Below are 19,017 nucleotides of genomic sequence, written 5' to 3'. Positions count from 1 at the left end.
ACCTCTGCCCTGACTAATGATTAACAACAAGCCAAACCCCTTTCTACTATCATTTTCTCCATTCTTTCAGTGACACCGCCCATCCCGGCCTTCTGTCTAGTTTCATCAGTCTCCATTGACCCACACTAGACCTCTACTCAAGTTCTGCAGACTCTCCAAAGTTTTAGCAACACATGCCTGGGTTACTCAGCAAAGATCATGGAAATAAGGAATAAACATTTTGATATCTTTTAATGCACCGTCAGTGAGCTATAACCCCATAGGTATGACACTTCTGAAAGACAATGATGCCAGATTAAAAGAAACCAAGACTGGATATAAAGTGTGCTATTAACACCAAACAACCTGTATCATTTATGAGGCAGACAAATATCTGAGGGAATGAGGCGACAGTTCAACAAGCATCAGCGTGACAAAAGGCCCGTCATTACAAACACATGCCGTGTAACCAGACATTGTACAAACCCACACAACACTAGGTTACATTATCCATCTGATAGACAGGAGCAGCCATTTGAACATCATGCAGCTTCAATGAGGACTTGGAAAAAGATGAGAAGAGTATTTATGATTCTGTGAAATAAGAGAAAGTCAAATTGTAAAAAAAGGGCATATAGACATGTTAATGGATTAAAATTGTCATTTACTGTGCAGTCAAGTATGTCTATCCCATCAATGTGACCAACGTGTGATCAATGTCCCTCAACACTGATGCGGTTTGTCATGTCAGGTTTAACATGAGTTGAGATTTTTCTTCTTAGTATATGCACTCATCTTTCCTGTTTTTCACCAACACACTTGATATTTGGCTTTAATTGTCACATGTGATTTAGTCACTTTGTTGCCTCACTGAAAATTCCTGGAAACTTTGTGAGTGAATTATGCTAAATCGAATGTCCCTTCCACTGAGTTACTTCAGAGGTAGTTTCACATTTGTTTTGGACTATTTTGCCCTTCCCTGGTGTGAGCTGCATAATCAACATGAAATCAAGATGGTTAAAACATTGTTTTTATTGACAAATGTGCTCTCCAATGTACAAACAAGAAAAAAATATTCTATTTTACCTGTATACAGACACTAATCGGGCAGCACTCGAACTGTTCTCCTTTGGTCTGTGATGAAATGGTTATATAACTATATATTTGAGCGCTAACAGACTAACAGACCAGCATACGGTGCTTTTAAAGATGTTTTCTGGTCTCAAAAATGTTTCGTAAATGCCAAGAGATGTCAATTAATTTTGTTGGTGGCTAATCTGACTGTTTCATATTAGTTTCCACGGTGATTCTGAGCATTATTTTATGCTCACACTGAAATAGGAGAATCTCTCACCAGATAACTGATACAGTAGTTCACAGTAGCCTGAAATAGATACATTTTCTGGCACCAGTTAGTTTATCCATTTGTAGGTTTGAAGGAAACATAAACGGTTATGTTTGTAGCAAGGAAAACAAGTAAATTATGTGACAACATTCAAATGATCCAGTATTGTGGCATAAATCTCAGTCCAGACCAAGTGATCAGAATCAAACTCTGCAGCTGTGTTCAAACTGACATGTTGGAGTTGTATTTTTAAAGCTGGAGCTGAAAGCTTATCGTTATACTTTCAATACTGATAAGGTGCATACATACCTTCTGCCTGCTTCAAATCATGATTCATTTCAAACAAAGCTCCAGATGTTATCTAAGGCTTCAATCAGTTACTGGAACAGAACCAACTGTGGACATCAGACATCATTTCTTCTTTTTCCCTTTCCCTTTGCTGTGTCCTGTGTCGAGTGCACTCTGATTGGTGATGTCCCACTTTTGATCTTTAGACCACTCCCTCTGCAGCTGCTGGAGCAGATCAGGGGTCAACAGCCCATCTCTCACCAGGCGACTCGCCAGAGACCTGTCCATCATCTCTCCTGAGCCTCGTTGTCCTGTCTGATTTCTGCCGCTGGTCAATAAATGACTGCTGGCAGTTGCACTATTACCACCTGTCTGGCCATGCCTGTTGCTCTGTGTCCGTAGTGGGTCAGTGATGGTTGGGTCAGTGGCTCTGATGAGGCGGGTGATATTTCGGACACCTTGCTGGATAATATTATCAAGCTCCTGCTGGATTTGTCGAATCGAGGCCGTATCCGGAAACATGTCCATGAAGCGGTAGCTATAGAGACGTGCAGACATCAACAGCAACGAGGGTTAGGAAGGCAAGCATTCATGAACAGGACTCATGTAATGCAATAAAGAAAAGTTCATGGAAACAAACAGCATGATAATCAGACATTAAAGGCACAGGTGGAATTGATGGTTACACCAACCGACAACCACTTAGAGAAGTGGAAATATAAAGTTACCTCAACCAGAGGTACAGATCCAGCACATCATGGACAGCTTCCAAGTGAACCAGGTCTTTGATGTTTTTGGGTGGAGCCATAGGCCAACTGACATGACGACACACCCATTCAAATGTCAGGGGTTCGTCTCGACTGAACTGACGGGAAAACTGAAAGAGAAACAGGATTCAAATGAGAGCGACAAAGAACGTAAAGGAAAGGAAAGGAAAGGACGGGACGGGACGGGACGGTAAATACAATGAAATACTGTCGAACATTCTGAGTGTTACTATTAACAGTAACCCCATGAATAATAGCGTTATCGATACCATCATTGTGACTAGTTACAACTTCATTATTATATCATTAAATAAGTCTTCTGGTTTGCATTTCCGTTGTACTAAGCATTATTCTTCACTTACGTCACCAACACCAATAAATAAAGCTTCACCCTGAATCTCAAAGGTTGCTTCTCGGTCATCATTTCTATTCTGCAGCTAATCTTGCTTTTATCAGGATGATATAACCATGAGAAAGCATACAGTTGAGTGACTATAAAATGCAATCACCCAACCTTTGAAATTATTTACAACACTGAATCAGTTTCTGATGTCTGATAAACAGAAAACACTTCAGTGTCGAAGTAAAACTAAATCTCTACAAACCGATTTAAGTAACAGAGGGTGTGTCTGATTGATGACTACAGTTCCAACATCACCCTGTCCTTTCCAATAAATAAATAAATCACTTCTGTTACTTTTAATGAGTCATTTTACTCTCTCTATCAGCATTTTCCACTGCTCCCTCCTGACCTCCTTCCATCAAGTGTCATGCATCCTTTCCATTTTTACATTGTGTCATTCTCACCTTTAGGAAGGAGGTGCAGACAAAAGGCTGTTTTCTGTTGATGGGAGCCGTGCAGAAGACGTAGCGTGACCTCAGGTTAAGAGGTATATGCTGAATCATATCAGCCAGAAACTTGAAGTCGTCGATGTTGCAGACAAAATACATACCGTCCACTTGAGAGAGGCTGACAAATATGTCCTGAGAAACAGACACAGAGAGAGTCAACAGATGTATGATATGATGCTTACAAAAAACAGTGTGTAGTTGGGGTCACATTTCAGATATTTGAATTGGAGTATTTCTTTTATTTCTGCATTAGTACGTTTACTGAAGTAAAGAATCTGAATAGTTGTCCACCACCGTTTTTATAATGGGTAATGAAACTGAGGACAAACAAAAAGTTGGCTATACTCACAACAAGGTTGGACAGTGTAGCATCAGGCAGATGATAGGCAAACATCTCTATCTGCTCTGCAGTCGGATGAAGACCTGCAGTCTGAGACAAAGAAGGACAGACGAACGTTCGAAAAAACATTTGAATACCGTAAGGGATGCCCAGTGAAAGTGGCTTTATGTAAGATTTTGTGTGTGTGTGTGTGTGTGTGTGTGTGTGTGTGTGTGTGTGTGTGTGTGTGTGTGTGTGTGTGTGTGTGTGTGTGTGTGTGTGTGTGTGTGTGTGTGTGTGAAATTATCACCTCTATGGGATCTATGGCGTGGCTGAGGATTTCCTTCAGGACAGGCAGATCATCTCGGTGCATCGTCGTAACTTCTCCCTCTTTAAACTTGGAGGAGAACCTACGACAGGTGTCGGAGAGGACGAGGGTAAAATATTAACCTGACAAATAGTAAAGCTTGATTGTATTGTGTCTTCTGTCCCATTTTTAATCCCCCAGAATGGTGATAACCTCAGAAAGAAACATGACTGACCTCCCTGCACGGCCGGAAATCTGCAGAGCCTGTGATGTGCTGATGGTCTCCATCTGTTTCTCTCCTTTCTCATTAACGTTAGGCTTCACCAGACTGTTGAAGATGATACGTTTTATACTCCTGGAGAGAGAGAGAGAGAGAGAGAGGTGAGGTGAGGTGAGGTGAGGTGAGGTGAGGTGAGGTGAGGTGAGGTGAGGTGAGGTGAGGTGAGGTGAGGTGAGGTGAGGTGAAGAAGAGACAGACAAGGGCAGAGATGTAAGTCGAGTTGATCTACACATTGAATTGACTACAATCTGCCACTGATGCTAAAACTTGAAGATTTGAGTCTTGTTAAAGCCCTAATTTGAACCAGTTCAAAGATTTTTGAGCCAATGTAGAAATACATTTTAAGTAATCAGAAATACAAATAAATTGAACAGCTTTTCTGTAATCTTTAATAATTGGATTTTGTTAAAAAAGAAACAATACTTAAAATGGCTCTCCCATTAATTCATAACATATGATGGTGCTTACAGGTTTAGGCCCATGCCAATAGCATCTGTAGCAACCAAGATCTTGCAGTGGTCATCAGGGTCATTGAACTTCTTGGCCTGGGACAGCTTGGTGCCTTTAAATCACAGCACAGCGAAGAGGGGTCAAATAAAGGTTTATACACCAATATATGAATTGAAAATGTTTTTTTCTTTCAATCTGATATTGATTTTGGACCAAAAGTTGAGTTTTAGCTGAAATCAGTAAACATTTTTACAGAGACCAAACTAGTCCGTTAACTTCCTTAACTAAAATCAACTTGTTATTACACCAATTCACAGATTGGAAAACAAACAGTTTTTGCCTGCCCTACACGCAAACATATGTACATTCATATATACATTCATGAGACTAGTATTCGTCCTCCTGTAAACCACTCACACACTCACCTGGAGGTAAGCTCCCATATATGACAGCACATTCTTGTCCTCTGACCTCAATCTGTCTGCTTATAGAGTAGATGTCATTTTTACTGAAGCACACAATACAGTCTCCTGGTTTCAGGTTGTCTAATGAATCCACGGCATTCTCTGAGATTGAGAATGGAGTTAGGCGCTGGTAGGTGTGGACCTGAAGAGAGAGGGAGAGCGGGTTATAAGGAGAGAGTGGCGGTCCAAAGGAAAAGGTTAAAAACCTTGGAAACCGTCATCCAGCATCTTGTCTGTCTGCCGTGCAGCGTTTTACAGCCTCACCTCCACCTCCTCTCCGGTGGTGTACATCAGCTCTCTGATAAAGTCTATGGCTGCAGATTCCCCACACACGTGAATCTCCTCTGCGCAGAGACCTACACGAACACACAGAAAGGGAACAGAAAGTTTTAGAAGTTGGTCATCAGTTCAGCTGAATGCCAGAATAATCAACAGGTGGAACAGTGCAACAGATCCTCTGTATGTGATTGTCTGTGTTTGGTGTGTGTGTGCGTGTGTGTGCGTGTGTGTGCGCGCGCGTGCGTGCGTGTGTGTGTTACAAACCCAGCAGCGCTCTGGTCCACGCCCAGCCTCTGGAAGGATCTCGGATCATTTGAATTTCATCTATTACTGCCACCTCATCTACAGACACATAAAGAAACTGTGGTAAATAATTCATTTTTAATCCATTGACATAAGAAACATTTGCATTTTTACATGATCTGACATGAGAAACAAACAATATCACAATGAATAGATGTTTGTTCAAAACTTTTGGATTTTGGCTGATGAGCCCTCTGAAGAAAGACAAATATGGACTTAACATATGACATAAAAACAAACAAACGGATCCCTGATCTATTAATTTACGGACAGTAAGGAACTATCTGCTGAGTATCAGTGATTACACCCACAACACAAAAACCTTTCACGGATAATAATTTCATTATTATTCTGAAAAAATAATTCCATCGGACCACAATCTCTTATGATCAGGGAAGATGAATTTTAACGTGTACTTACAAGGTGTGGTGACATTGCACATCTCGATGGTGCAGGCCACATGATCAGCTGCTCGACCCTCCAAGTCCACGAAGGTCCTCTCCTCCCCAGTAACCAGGTCACATGGTACACCCTAGGAGTATACATACAAACAGGCAGAAGTATCAGCGTAGAGGGAAGATGAGATCATGAGAACATGTGCACGTGATGGGGAAGAGAAAAATGAGCTGCAACCATGACATTAAACAATAATTCAAATATGAATGTTGCTTCAAAGAAGCTACAAATTCTAAAACGTGGAGGCTTCACAGACATCGTCAAGCTGACAGCACAGAAGATCTAAACCATCTGCACAGTTTCAAGGTGGACAGCCAAGATTAGTGTCACCAGTTCAGTATCTGACTTCATGTTAAATATGGTCACAATCCCCCGTCTGTTCCTGATTTATGGTGTTAAATAATGGCCCGGAAAGGTAGATTTTTATTTTATTTTTATGTCACACTGAAGTTGACCTTTGGAATTTGTATACAAAATGTCAAACTTCATAATTTTATCTTGTTTGAAATGTGTGAATTTTCTTTCATGATTAGTGAATACATTTTCTTAATTTATGGCCACAAACGTGTTTTGCGAAATCCCAGTGACCTTTGACCCCCAAAATCTTTGTGCCGAATTTAATGAAATTCCCTCAAAGGGTTCCTGAGATATCGCGTTCACACTAATGGAGCGGACGGACAGATGGAACAACCTGAAAACATAACAACGCAGAGGCATAAACAAAACTGATTCAGCAAAATATGAGAAGTTCTCTTTCTTATTCAATGTTTTCTTTGTCATTAAAACCTAAATTACCCACAATGCAACCACTAACAGTTAACTCGCAGGATTTGGGCAATGGTGATATTTTGAATAGCTCCTTCCTATACAACCTTTTCTTTTCCCCCCACATGTGAAGTAGCTCCCTCCGAGAAACAACAATGATGTATAAAATAAGTGGACAGGAGAAAACAGACACATACAGCAGCGTTGCTCTTCTCAAAGATCTCGTGGGCGAGCAGTTTCAGGGGACCACAGTAGACTCCAGACTTAGCAGCCAGGTAGCGCTGGATGGCGTGGTAGGTTTTCCCGCTGTTCGTGGGTCCAGCGTGGAAAATCACCTTCCTCTGGATGGCTCGAGCCTCAGGGTACCTGATGAGCACACAAATGCACGCAAGTTATGACACATGTATAGAGATGGTGAAACCTAGAAGCATTACAGAGGAAGTACCAGCATGACCATGACGTATACGGTACGTGGTCCGACTCTCTGACACACATACCAGCTGGCAGGGACTCTGAGGTCGGAGATCTTTCTCAGGTCATCCATACAGTCTAGCATGGGAAAGATTTGCTTGGCATGACGCATGAAGTATGGGTAGATGTCATCGACGTGACCTTGGGAGAAACACATGTGACCGTTACCTTAAGAGTTATTTGAATGAATTAACAGTAGTTATAGAAACAACTCCATCGTGAGGGGACAAACCTGCTCCCCAGCAGACGTCATTGAGGATGATGTGCAGGTCGGCGGAGAGCGACGTCATTTCCAGGATGTACTTTCTGAAGCTGATGAAGGCCTGGTGGAAGAGACGAGCTGTATGCACACAAGGGGAAGACAAATGGAGGGGAGGTCTTTGCAAAATGTTCTCGGTTTGATGAGAACTTTTATCAGCATGTCTGTGTACAATAACCAGTGTCGGAGGGTAACTAATTACATATAACTGAATAACAAAATGAATGTAAGTGTGATCAGTTACAGTTATTGAGAAAGATGTCATTAAGTTACAGTTACTATTAAAATGTTGGGTTTCATCTGAATATAAGCACTAACCAAGAGTAGGAGATTAAGACGCGTTTTGGAGGACAAATGAACATTTGACAGTGTTTTCTCACCGTCAAGGCCGTGGTCTGCTGCCAGCTTCTGCATCTCCTTCCTTTTGTAAAACCGGTTCAGAACTTTCAGCAGTTCATCTGAATCACAGACACGAACAGCAGGAAAAAAGAAACAAGCTTTTAGAAAATACACAGAAAATCTATTCCAAGTCCGTAACTCTCCGTGAACCAACACCCCAAACAAACATCTAAATATTCTGACAGGTCTGTCAGCGGACCCAAACAGCACATTTTACGGATTATATTGATTTTTTTTATTTTTTTTTAAATGCTGAATAAATGAACTCTTAAGTTCAGCGGTGATTTGACTCACTCTTATCGAGCGGCTGGGTCAGCTCGGCTCCTACACCCTCGTCTGCCGAGGAGTCGGTCTTCAGGGAGACGGGCACGAACAGCGAGGTGTCCGGGGGCTTCTGAGAGGAGCTGTTCGACGAAACACTTCGGCTGCAAACTACAGAACCAGCCTGGTGTCGTCCGTGCAACGAACTAGACCCAGGAGACACATGGAGGCTCCCAGCGGTGATGCGAGTCGCCCGGGTGTTGACGCCGCGTTGGAGCCGAGAAAACAAATACAAACAGCGGTTTACTGACATCGCTGCGAGTGTTGTTGTTTTTTAATCCCAGGGGGCAGCACATTACGTGGGATGCGTACAAAAAAAAGTGTGCTATTGTCGCTCCATGCTGTTCCGCAGGTCTGAATGTGTGGTATATACAACACCAAATCCAACAGAGGACGGTCAACACGTTTCTCTTCCTGTAACGTGTGGTAGGACCAGTGAATATACAGCTCACCACAGATTTGCCTGCGTTAAAATTGAAAAGAAAATACATTTTATTCAAAACTAACATCAGATAACATTTTGAAACACTTCAGATTTTCAAGTGATTTAATTTGACAGAAAAAAAATATTTTGTTTTATTTACTCAGCTTCAAAAATAAGAAAATTATGAACAGGCAAAACCAAGTATGACCGCGTCACTGATCCCGAAGATCGTATGTGAACTAGTGAAGCCTGACTCTAAAGAAAATATCCCGCCCTCAGCGTCTTTGTACACTTCCAGTGAAAGTAACGACAAAAACGATCTTTGAAGGTTGCTTGTCCTGAGTTAGTTAGTTAGCAATTTGTTTCCAAATATTTACATGAGGAAGACTGTAAATTAGGCCAGTTAATGAATTGAAAAATGATGAAGAAATACTTAACTTATAGTCACAAATTCATCACAACCACACCCCCTGGAGTAGTTTTTGAAAGTTTTATCTTTTTACACGAAGGTCTAAGTGCTGTTTTAAACCCTTCTTCACTTCCCTTCTTTTAGAGCAATATGTTTCATCATTTTGGAGAATTCAATTGATGAAATCCAAAAAAAAAAGAAAGAGAGAGACTGTTGTTCAAAAGAAGTTCAGTATAAATCTGCTTTATTTATGATTCATTTCAGTTATATATTTGGGTTTGGTGTTTATATACACATTTCATACACGCACGCACACACACACACACACACACACACACACACATACACACACACATACATACACACACACATACACACACAAACATACACAATGGCATGAATAGACACTGTGTAAAGATAGACATGCAGTAGATAAGACAGAGGCAGAGAGTTTGGGATTTTAAGTGTTTCTTCATGACCTTTGACAGCATTTAAAAAGAAAAAAAACCACACCCTACCTGTCCTGTGTTCAGACAGACAACATGTCTGAAAGGTGGGCAGAAAGAAAACATCGCTTGCAAAATAAATTGTGCTGTTCCCCAACAAAAGAAAACTAGTTTGTAAGGTAAACATTATCGTGAAGGAACAAAGAAAACCTGAACCGTAGATCTGTGTTCACAAATTTATGACCCAAAACATACAACATGATGGCCTGCATATGAAAGACAAAAAGCAACTAAAATTGTACATAGTAAGTCTAATTAAAATATGTAGTGATATATAAATGACAGTATAATTTCCATTGCAGACTCGTGAGATCTCTGAGGTTTAGTTGTCCTTGAGTGATGTTTAGTTTCGGCGTTCATGCCCCTTTAATACAAAGTTTAGCATCGGAGGGGAAAGTGCAAAACTGGCCATACATCAGAGCTGAGGGGTGAAATCACCCCCCACGGGATTGATAACAGTGTCTTTAAAGCAGGACCTAAACTGCCGGTCTGAGCATCACAGTGGAACATAGTTGGATCTTACAGTATATTGATACTGCATCCCTTCCAGTGCTTTCAACAGCAGACGAGCCATTTATTACATCTGCCAAACCAGCAGACTCACAAAACGCTGCAGCAAGTGAACATGAAACAGACAATAACAGTGAATATACAGTTTGCTGATTATGGTAAGACGTGACTTCATGTTTCTACTGAATTCATTGAGATGTAAACAGAAACCGAGACTCGTAACAGAACCATTATTTTTTCAGGTAAAAGAAACCGCAAAACCTTCTCAACTTTCGGTGCTTTTTTAAGCTTTAAATTGTAGAAACTGAAGAAAATCTATTTATCACAATAATGATTAACTGATGACTCATTTCATATGTCCAACTTTTAAGTTTCTTACTCTACTCCAATAAAAGGAGGTCACTGGGATTTCATTTCAAATTCAACTCCCTCATCTCGCGCACAAACTACAAACTTTTTTGGAATATGGGTGAACCGACCTTTAAAATAGCAAAAATAGACGAGTCATAAATAAACGGCATTGTAACAGATCAAACACCATGCCTTGTGTCAGAGCAGCCGTAGGCTTCACAGCCTTTACATACACAGGGAGGAACTACTCTTGTAACTTGACAGACGTCTTCAGTGAAATCAGAACCAAATCTTCATCTTAACAAGGGACTGAAATGTTGTGCTGAACTTGAGTACGCATGTCTGATGCTAATTGGCAACTTTTCTCAAGTCATTTTTTAGTAGAACGCCTAAAACAATGCGAGAGCTTGTTTCTCTCTGCTGTAGAAGTGTAAACCGAATATGTTGGGGTTTCAGAGGGCTGCTCTGACACCTCGGGCACTGGGAATTTGTGATGGACTCGTTTCACTTTTTTAACATGATCCAAAAAAAAACAAAAAAACATTCGTTTGCCGCTTTAGATGGGGACTTCAGTTAAATGATCTTGAGAAATAAATGATGCTGAAATGATAATATCCACGTTGAATTAAAACATTTTCTTGACTGAAGCAGGTTGTGAACTGGAACTAGAAACGTCAGAGTGGAGCATGTTTTCATCTGACTCTTAAATATAAGATAACATTTACCTTAACGTGGACATTTGTTGCACTAAATTCTTAATTTCTAATTTGTTTGAAAGTCTGAACAGTTGTGACTTAGTTACAGTGACAAAAACTGGGTAACTGGGAAACCCTTGATTTCCTTGCCAGATGGATGAATTCGAGCTTAAACTCAGGTAGTGAATAAATACGTGCGTGTTGAGTCTGACATCCTTCGTTCAGGTTGATCCCCCACATCTCGACAGCCGCCCATCCAGACTCTGAAAAGCATCACTTTGCAGGATATGTTGGAGGGAGAATGCTGGAGAAAGTCCAAGTTACGTGCTGTTCAATATGCAAACAAAAGAAACTCCTGTTGCAACTGAAAGAGATGCGTGGTGCGGAGGTCTGCAGGGATCTCTTCCTTTCCGCCTTTATTACGCATTCTGCAAACCGAGACGGTGTGGCTTCACCTGCGTGTGCTCGAGTGTGTTTTCAGTCTGAGATGCCAGGATCAAATCGGCTGCCTCACTGTTCATTACTTGGGTTGGCTTGTGGTGACATTTAGCATTCAGCAGACTTTGATTGTATGCTCGTGTGCAACTGTAGGCGAGTGTGTTTCAGTCCTGGGGGGCAGTGTGTGTGTGTGTGTGTGTGTGGGGGGGGGGGGTAAGTGGAGTGATGGTGGGCAGCTCACACCCGAAGCTGTGAACTGGTGAGGGGGGGGGGATGTCTGAAGGTATGTTGTGTGTGTGTGTGTTCATGTATACAGACATTTCTCAGTCCAGGGAGACCGTGGAGCAGCCCTCACACCTCTGGCTGTTCAGCAGTGAAGAGCTGTGGTGTGTCTGTGTGTGTTTTCAGTACATGGCTCAGCCCTCACATCTGCGGCTGCTCTTCAGTAACTGGCTGGGTTCGGGACTCCGGCGACTCGTAGCGCTGGTGGAAGTTTCTTTTCCTCAGCTTCTCTGGAGCTTTTCTCCACAAAACAATCTCCTAAACACAGAAGCAGAGGAGTGAATAGACCAAAATAGTGGTGGACAAACAACGTGACAGACGAGAACTTTAAAAAAAAAAAAAAAAAAAAAAAATTGTATATGTATACGTGTATTTGAATAGTTTTAAAGAAACCTCTCCTGAAGGACACACAGATCAGTCAGACAAGAATCCCCTGAATGTAAGCTGAGAGTGAGGGTGGAGCCGCACGCTGTACACACACATGCACACCAACCAAGAAGTTCATTAACCGCCTCAGAATTGAAAGACAACAACCTCTGATATGCTATTGATGACAGGCAGTTGATCCGTAACTTAGTTATTTTAATATGTGTAAATTATAAAAATATGAAATAACTTAGGCTAAGACACTCCATCGTCACGTTTCCTTTAAAACAACAATAATTTGGTTTTCTTTACCTACAAAATTCATAAAAGAAAAGGTCGCCCTCATTTCATTAGTTAATGCTTTGTGTAGAACATAGTTTACAAATATATATGTAGCTTTTATTTTGAAGGATTTATACTTCCAATAATTCTATTAATTGTTCTGATGTTTGAGTAATTCTTTCTACCGCTGCATGCGTGTTTCCACGATTTAAAAATGGTTGACTACGTAGCGCCACTAGTAGTCAAAACTCCACAGCACACCTTGGATGCATATTTGCTTACTATTGGAAATGAAATCAACATTGTGACCAGCTTGTTTTAGACGGACACAAACTGGATCTGAGAGAACAGATGTTCTGCTGCACGTGACAAACCTTCTTGTGGCAAAGCATCAAGGCACACAAATATTATTGTTACAGATATTAAAAAGATACACCATCACCAGGGAGACAAGAAGCAATGCATCCAAATCTAATTTTACAAACACACATTCTGTTGGATTAGGAAATATAGATGGTCTCAAAGAGTTACCTATTAAAGTGATCTAATGCGGGCAGAGTGCCTTCTCTCACTGTAATCAACCGTTTTAATGAAACATTTGCAGCATAAATCCATCAGTGCAGTGTCATGCTAGAAAAATAAGTTCGAATGGCATCAATCTTAAGACAAACATCGACACAATATGTATCTTAAAAAAATGCCAAATAATCATGAACAATATTTTCATTTACATTAAGGCAGCATCGGATAGGAGGATAAGTAAACAACACAAAACATATGTCCAAATATCTTTGAGTGCTTTAAAATGTTCCATATTTATAACTTGGCTGAGACTCACTGTGGAGAGAGTTACAGATACACGCTCGCTGATGTCAAATATGTTTCTTGAGTGCACAAGTGAGTCACCTGTTGTTTAAAGTATCTCCTGTCCTCCTCATCCACCAGCACCAGGTTCAGGAAGTAGCGCACAGAGAACTTTTTGTTGACATCTCTCATGGTGGGTGTCAAGTCGTATCCTGTAAGGAAACACAAGAGACGATGAGTTGTCACCCACATTTAAAGTGAAAATATCTTTAAACACGAGGGAAGCTGACGGAGCAAGTGATACCCTGATGACAGGACTGGTGTGGATCAACACTCATTACCTGCCAGAGAAGAGAAGAGCTCCTACCTGCCAGGAAGAGTCTGATGGGAATTGATTCTCCTTTAACTGGAGCTCCATCCATGATCTCATACTTCGCAACCGTCTCTGTCTCTGTGGTGGTGCTGGGACCTGAAAAGGAGGAGGACAATTGTATTAATAGGACCAAGTGGAGCAAAGCTGACACAGGTTTGTTTGCTCTTATTAGTTTACAGAAGAGTAAACAAACGACAGTGAGAAAAGAAAAAGAAAACAAAAGTGAGGAACTACAATGTCGGAAAAAGTTCAAATGCACTTTCCATCCATGGATTTGATGTAGTACATAGATTAATATAAAAATAAAATGACCTCGATTGCAGGTTATTTTACTCTTACCTATCCCTGTTATCTCCTTCTTGATGAGCTGTAGCTCCATGTGTTGGATCTTGATCCTGACCAGCAGGAAGTAAATCTTTCCAACAATCACATCCTTGAGGTGGTATCTAACAAAGTGACACATCAAAAGGAAAGCTCTTCTAACTGACTTAGGGACAGGCCTCATTTGGATTTGGGTTTTTCTACTACAGCAAACTCGACTTGATCAGAGAAAAGCAACGTTGATCTTACTTGGATTTATTGTATTCAAACTCGATGTGCAGGCAGTCTTCTATGCCGACCTCCATCTTGATTGAGTTGTTGACGTCTGGGTAGGTGGCTAACTGGTGGACAATTAACTCGTATTCCTTCACTAAGTCAGACAGACGACGAACTATTGTCACCCTGAGGAAATATCTGCAAGAGAAACACACGAACAACCAGACTGAAACTGTGCAGAACATGTCGTCACCCAAAAGGTGATGTTCCTCCATTTATACAGAAACACTTTGATAGGACAACAACAACAAAATTACATCAGGTACAATTAAAATAAATAAATAAATAATAATAAAAAAACATATCTGTTAACCTGTAGCCAGTGAAAAGTTTGGCATTTTTACTTAACAAGTAACAAAAATGGTCAAATATTTTACAGAAATTATTGATGAAATTATTGATAATTTCATTCCCCCGGAGGAAATGTCTATTACAGTCCCGCTCTCATGGAGTAATGACTCAAGATGAGCGAGAGAAAAGTTCCCCTGCAGGCTGTTTGCTGCAATAAAACTGAATCTGGCAACTAGATGCTGAAGTTACTTGCCCATCCCAAACATCAAGTGGGCCATGGGTGCACATATGACAAAACAATATGATGGAACCTGCAGTTCGCTTCACGTCACCACCTGTAATAAGTGTACCTTAGCCTGACGTTGGCTCCAGTATAGGACTCGTAGGGCTTCTCCACCTGCATGAACTCAAAGTCGTAGCTTCTGTTCTGCGTGAGTTCTCCGGGTAAAGCCAACTCTTTGACCAAGTCCACAAACTCGTGGGTGTTGCTTTTATCAGAGAACAGCTCTGAAACACAGCAGAGAGGATTAGAGCAGTTGGTGGTCAAGTTGATGGATAATTCAAGACAGTTTAAACACCCTACTAAAAAGAAATCTGCATTAGTTGTATTTCAGCACGCTACGCTAATTACCCTCCTCCTCCTGCACAAGTAGAAAATGGGGGGTTGGCTCCACAATCACAGACTGCACATGATGACCACATGCCCTGTTAAACCTTTTAACCACGTGAGAAAGCCAACAGCATACTGTTGACAAATAGTTTTCCAGAGACAAAGCCCAGTCTACTCGATTAACTTTTCAAATATTTCAGGGAGCCAGCTGCATCAGATTAGAGGCAACGTACAGTAAACATCCATCAACACGATCCACCTAACATCAGAGCCACAAAAGAGATACAGGAGTCTGTCATAATAACTAGTAAATATCCGCACACTTCATACCGCTTGCAAAACAGCAGGAAAACAGAGTGACAACAGAGAGTAATAAATGCAGCACTTCTTTTATGCTCACCTATCTGTCCAACAAACTCGATGCGGATGCCCAGATGCTCCAGCCGCTTTCCTCCCTGCTTCACATTTAGATTCACCTGGGGAGGAAACATTTGTTGAGACCATTTGTATCTTATGAACCAAAAAGCATGCCATCACTATGCCAGCCTGACATTATTCCCAGTTTATGAATGTATTCGACTTTGACACACTACAGCAGGGATGCTGTTCGTTCAAAGAACATAGAAAAATGTCACTGACGAGGCTATCTTTTCTTATTAATGTGCACACTCACATTGAGCTACCCCACAAAGGGGATTTTCAAATTTTTTTTTTGCATGAATTGCGAGCATTTCTTTTCCTCATCTGAAAATTTATTACGAGCCAATATCACAACACCTGTTCGATAATCACAGTTCAGTATGAAACAATCCAAACACTGACAATAACACTTTTTCTCATGGGTAAATATCCATATCTGCTGCTGCCACACTGATTTTAAGATCAGTGTTAACACCACCTTAATTAGATTCTGCCAATCAGCTAAATACCAGAAGTGAAATAACACAAGACAGACGCCAAGATTATATAAAGTAACAGTGTGCAGGATTTAGTGTCATATAATGGTGAGGTTGCAGATTGCAAACAACTGAACACCCGTCGCCTCAGCCTCCCTTTCCAAGCATGTCGAAGGAATCTACGGCAGCCCCGAAAGTCACGAAAAAAGCAACAGACTCTCTCTTGGGCCGTCGTTTGGTTTGTCCCCTCTGAGCTGCTTTAGAAACACGGCAGGCTATGAGGAAGACGACCAGCTCCCTATATAAAGAGCTCATTGTAAAGTAATTAAAACATAATGATTCTTAAAATCAAGTCATAAAACACAAATTAAAACATAATTATGAATATCATATTTAATTTCTGCCAATAGAGCCCTCTGAATCCTACAAACCGGATCTTTAATGAAGCTGTTGTATCAGATCATACGTGTATGGATCCTAAACGCAAAGATTCAGCTCCTCCCAAAGCCAGAGCAAGTCTTGCACGCTCATCAAATTCATCTTGATTTCCCACTGGACTCAGTAAAAGAGAGGATCCTAAAATAGACTGAAGTATGGAAGAGAAGTCTGTTATGAAGTCTGTTGTCAAGCGTCATGTGTGTAGGACCCACTTACTGTACCTTATGGAGCTCTGTACCCTGATTTATAAATAATATAAACTCCCTTTACCTTGCCAGACACAGACTCTCCGTCGTAGAACAGGTAGTGTTTCTCAACTTTCCCATCTTCTGTCTTCAACTCTGCTGTCTTTCTGTTCTCTGCATCATTCAGCAGCACATCTATCTCACATACCGGCCCAAACAATCCTCCCAGGAAACTCTGCAAACACAAAGTGAAATAAAAACAAACAAACATGAAACTCAGAAATATTGAAAACGGTGTGCTACTGAAACCTTGACAGGATCAGGAGCATGTGATGAGCAAAAATGACAATCTAAATGCTACACTGCATTCACTTTGAGCAAATGGAGCCGTACTGTTGATTGGATTAAGATGTTTAGTGGCTACTCAAATATTAAAAAGCAGAAAGTTCATATTTTAGCCACAGACTGATAGGTCAAGGACATATTTAATAATTCAACCGTTTTAATGTTTACCCTTTTGGTGAAAGGTCTGGGACAAATGACAAGAAAATGAAAACGATAACAACAACAATCACAAAAGGTTACATACCAAGCAAACACAGAGATATGACACGGTGTGTGACGCTCGTGATCAAAGAGGTGAAACCATGATGCCAGTCTTCAAAATCACTGAAAAGATAGTCCAAACAACTGTACAATGACTGGAGCTGTCTTATAGTTTCCAGCCACATTAATCTGCTCTGAAGTCAACAGAAGTTGTTCGCACACAACTCCACAGAGTCTTTGACAGACCAGGGGATGTGGCAACACACTGACAAAACACCACCACAGCTGCCAAGTCTCTCACTGTGTGTGCATGGACTGGGCTGACGGGCGCTGCTCCTCCATACGATCACGGTGTGAGGCCACAACCATGGAAATCCACACTGTCCCACGTCCTGACCACTGCTGAGGCGGTAAGGCAACGCGACAAAAACCTGTCACTCATCACCGGATGCACAGTTGCATTAACTTTCCTCTTGGCTGGCGCAGAGTCGCCAAACGCGCTTCAACACGCAGGGGCAGCAAATCTGGAGGAATCAGCCCAGTCATCAAGATGTCAGGAGAGACTGGCTGGAGAGGACACGGCTTTAATAAAGGGGGACTCTCGGTCGAAACCCCCCAAAGTCAACTCTGACAGCTGCACAGAAGAAATCAATGTGGCAAACACAAAAACTCCACATCAGGCATTGATTGGGTAAACACGGGCAACTTAAGCAGTGTTGTGCTTAAAAAACAAACAAACAAGGAAACCGCGCTTCCCCAAATACCCTGTCCATTAAACCTAAAAATAAATAAATCATAAAAAGGTCATTTAAAGATCTGTTGCTGTAATTCAACATGCATGTGACGGTCCAACTTACTCTTCGCTAACCAGCCACGTTAGCCGCCGCTGACATTTATCTGAGCTACCTACCAGCTCCAGTCCCCGAAAACACAAAGAAGATGCGACCACTCGAGTTATTAATCAACACAAACAGCTGCTGTCGATGTTAATAAAAGCTGCTTGTGTTAGAAAACATCAGTGAGAAGGACGGCCTCTCACCGACGCTCCCTCGACCGTTCAGCTAGCTTTCCTGTCAGCTTTGAATCATAAACATCGGCTGCCAGCCGAAACGAGGAGCGCGTGTTCATGTTGGGATTGTATGAATAAAAACAATGGTTTATTTCAGTGTCGTCCGAGGAGCTGATGGTTGTTTTTACACTCACCATCTCGGCCGTCTTGACAGTTGAAGCTAACAGCTAGCCTCGCTCCGTGTAGCTGCGGTAGCCAGTCTGGATGAAGTATCGGGCTAACCGTCATGTGACTCGGGTCACGTGCGAGGGGGCGGGGACACGGGCGCTCAACGCACCCACGAGACCTCCAGTCACGAGCTGGCTTTTTTTTAATTAATTAATTAATTTATTTTAATTTTATTTAATTTTATTTTTTTACCGTCACTAAATTACTCACGTCATAATCAGAATAATGAATCGGGGGGTTGGAAGTAAACTGCTGCTGATCCACAACAAAACCCAGGATCTGCTTTGGGTGCAGACATCAAATGACCCAATTATGTTACTTTGTGTAGCCTATTTGATTACTGTATCTCATAAATATTAACCAGGGGTGTTGTTGTGCTATTGGTTGAAGCACAGTGCCGCACGGTGGTGCAGTGGTTAGCACTGTCACCTCACAGCAAAAAAAAAGGTTCCGGGTTTGAATCCGGTCCTGGG

The 19,017-nt window shown here is 41.5% G+C and overlaps 2 protein-coding genes across 2 annotated transcripts; both read right to left on the bottom strand.

Annotated features, from left to right (window-relative positions):
- Positions 1-214: 214 nt before the first annotated feature.
- supv3l1 (SUV3-like helicase) lies at positions 215-8,690 on the bottom strand. The gene is made up of 16 exons (XM_069693675.1): positions 8,278-8,690; positions 7,965-8,042; positions 7,558-7,665; positions 7,352-7,466; positions 7,052-7,220; positions 6,054-6,165; positions 5,595-5,672; positions 5,316-5,407; positions 5,013-5,193; positions 4,606-4,699; positions 4,093-4,212; positions 3,861-3,960; positions 3,581-3,661; positions 3,187-3,363; positions 2,341-2,489; positions 215-2,150 (listed from the first exon to the last, which is right to left on the bottom strand). Exons 1-16 carry the CDS (start codon positions 8,555-8,557, stop codon positions 1,736-1,738), a joined length of 2,349 nt encoding a protein of 782 aa, XP_069549776.1. The 5' UTR covers positions 8,558-8,690; the 3' UTR covers positions 215-1,735.
- Positions 8,691-9,364: 674 nt separating this feature from the next.
- On the bottom strand, positions 9,365-18,592 carry vps26a (VPS26, retromer complex component A). Its single transcript, XM_069693673.1, has 9 exons — positions 18,511-18,592; positions 16,847-16,996; positions 15,643-15,718; positions 14,983-15,139; positions 14,315-14,479; positions 14,084-14,190; positions 13,739-13,840; positions 13,474-13,583; positions 9,365-12,177 (listed from the first exon to the last, which is right to left on the bottom strand). The coding sequence occupies exons 1-9, from the start codon at positions 18,511-18,513 to the stop codon at positions 12,061-12,063; spliced, it is 987 nt and encodes a 328-aa protein (XP_069549774.1). The 5' UTR covers positions 18,514-18,592; the 3' UTR covers positions 9,365-12,060.
- Between the last annotated feature and the right edge of the window lie 425 nt (positions 18,593-19,017).

Source organism: Brachyistius frenatus, unplaced genomic scaffold (genome assembly GCF_029030835.1).
Source record: "Brachyistius frenatus isolate BFR_SWC_R1_liver_20210118 unplaced genomic scaffold, ASM2903083v1 Contig_15, whole genome shotgun sequence".
In the NCBI taxonomy this organism is placed as follows: Eukaryota; Metazoa; Chordata; class Actinopteri; family Embiotocidae; genus Brachyistius; species Brachyistius frenatus.
The sequence above is the reverse complement of the archived record's forward strand: the minus strand, read 5'-3'. Positions and strand labels throughout refer to the sequence as shown.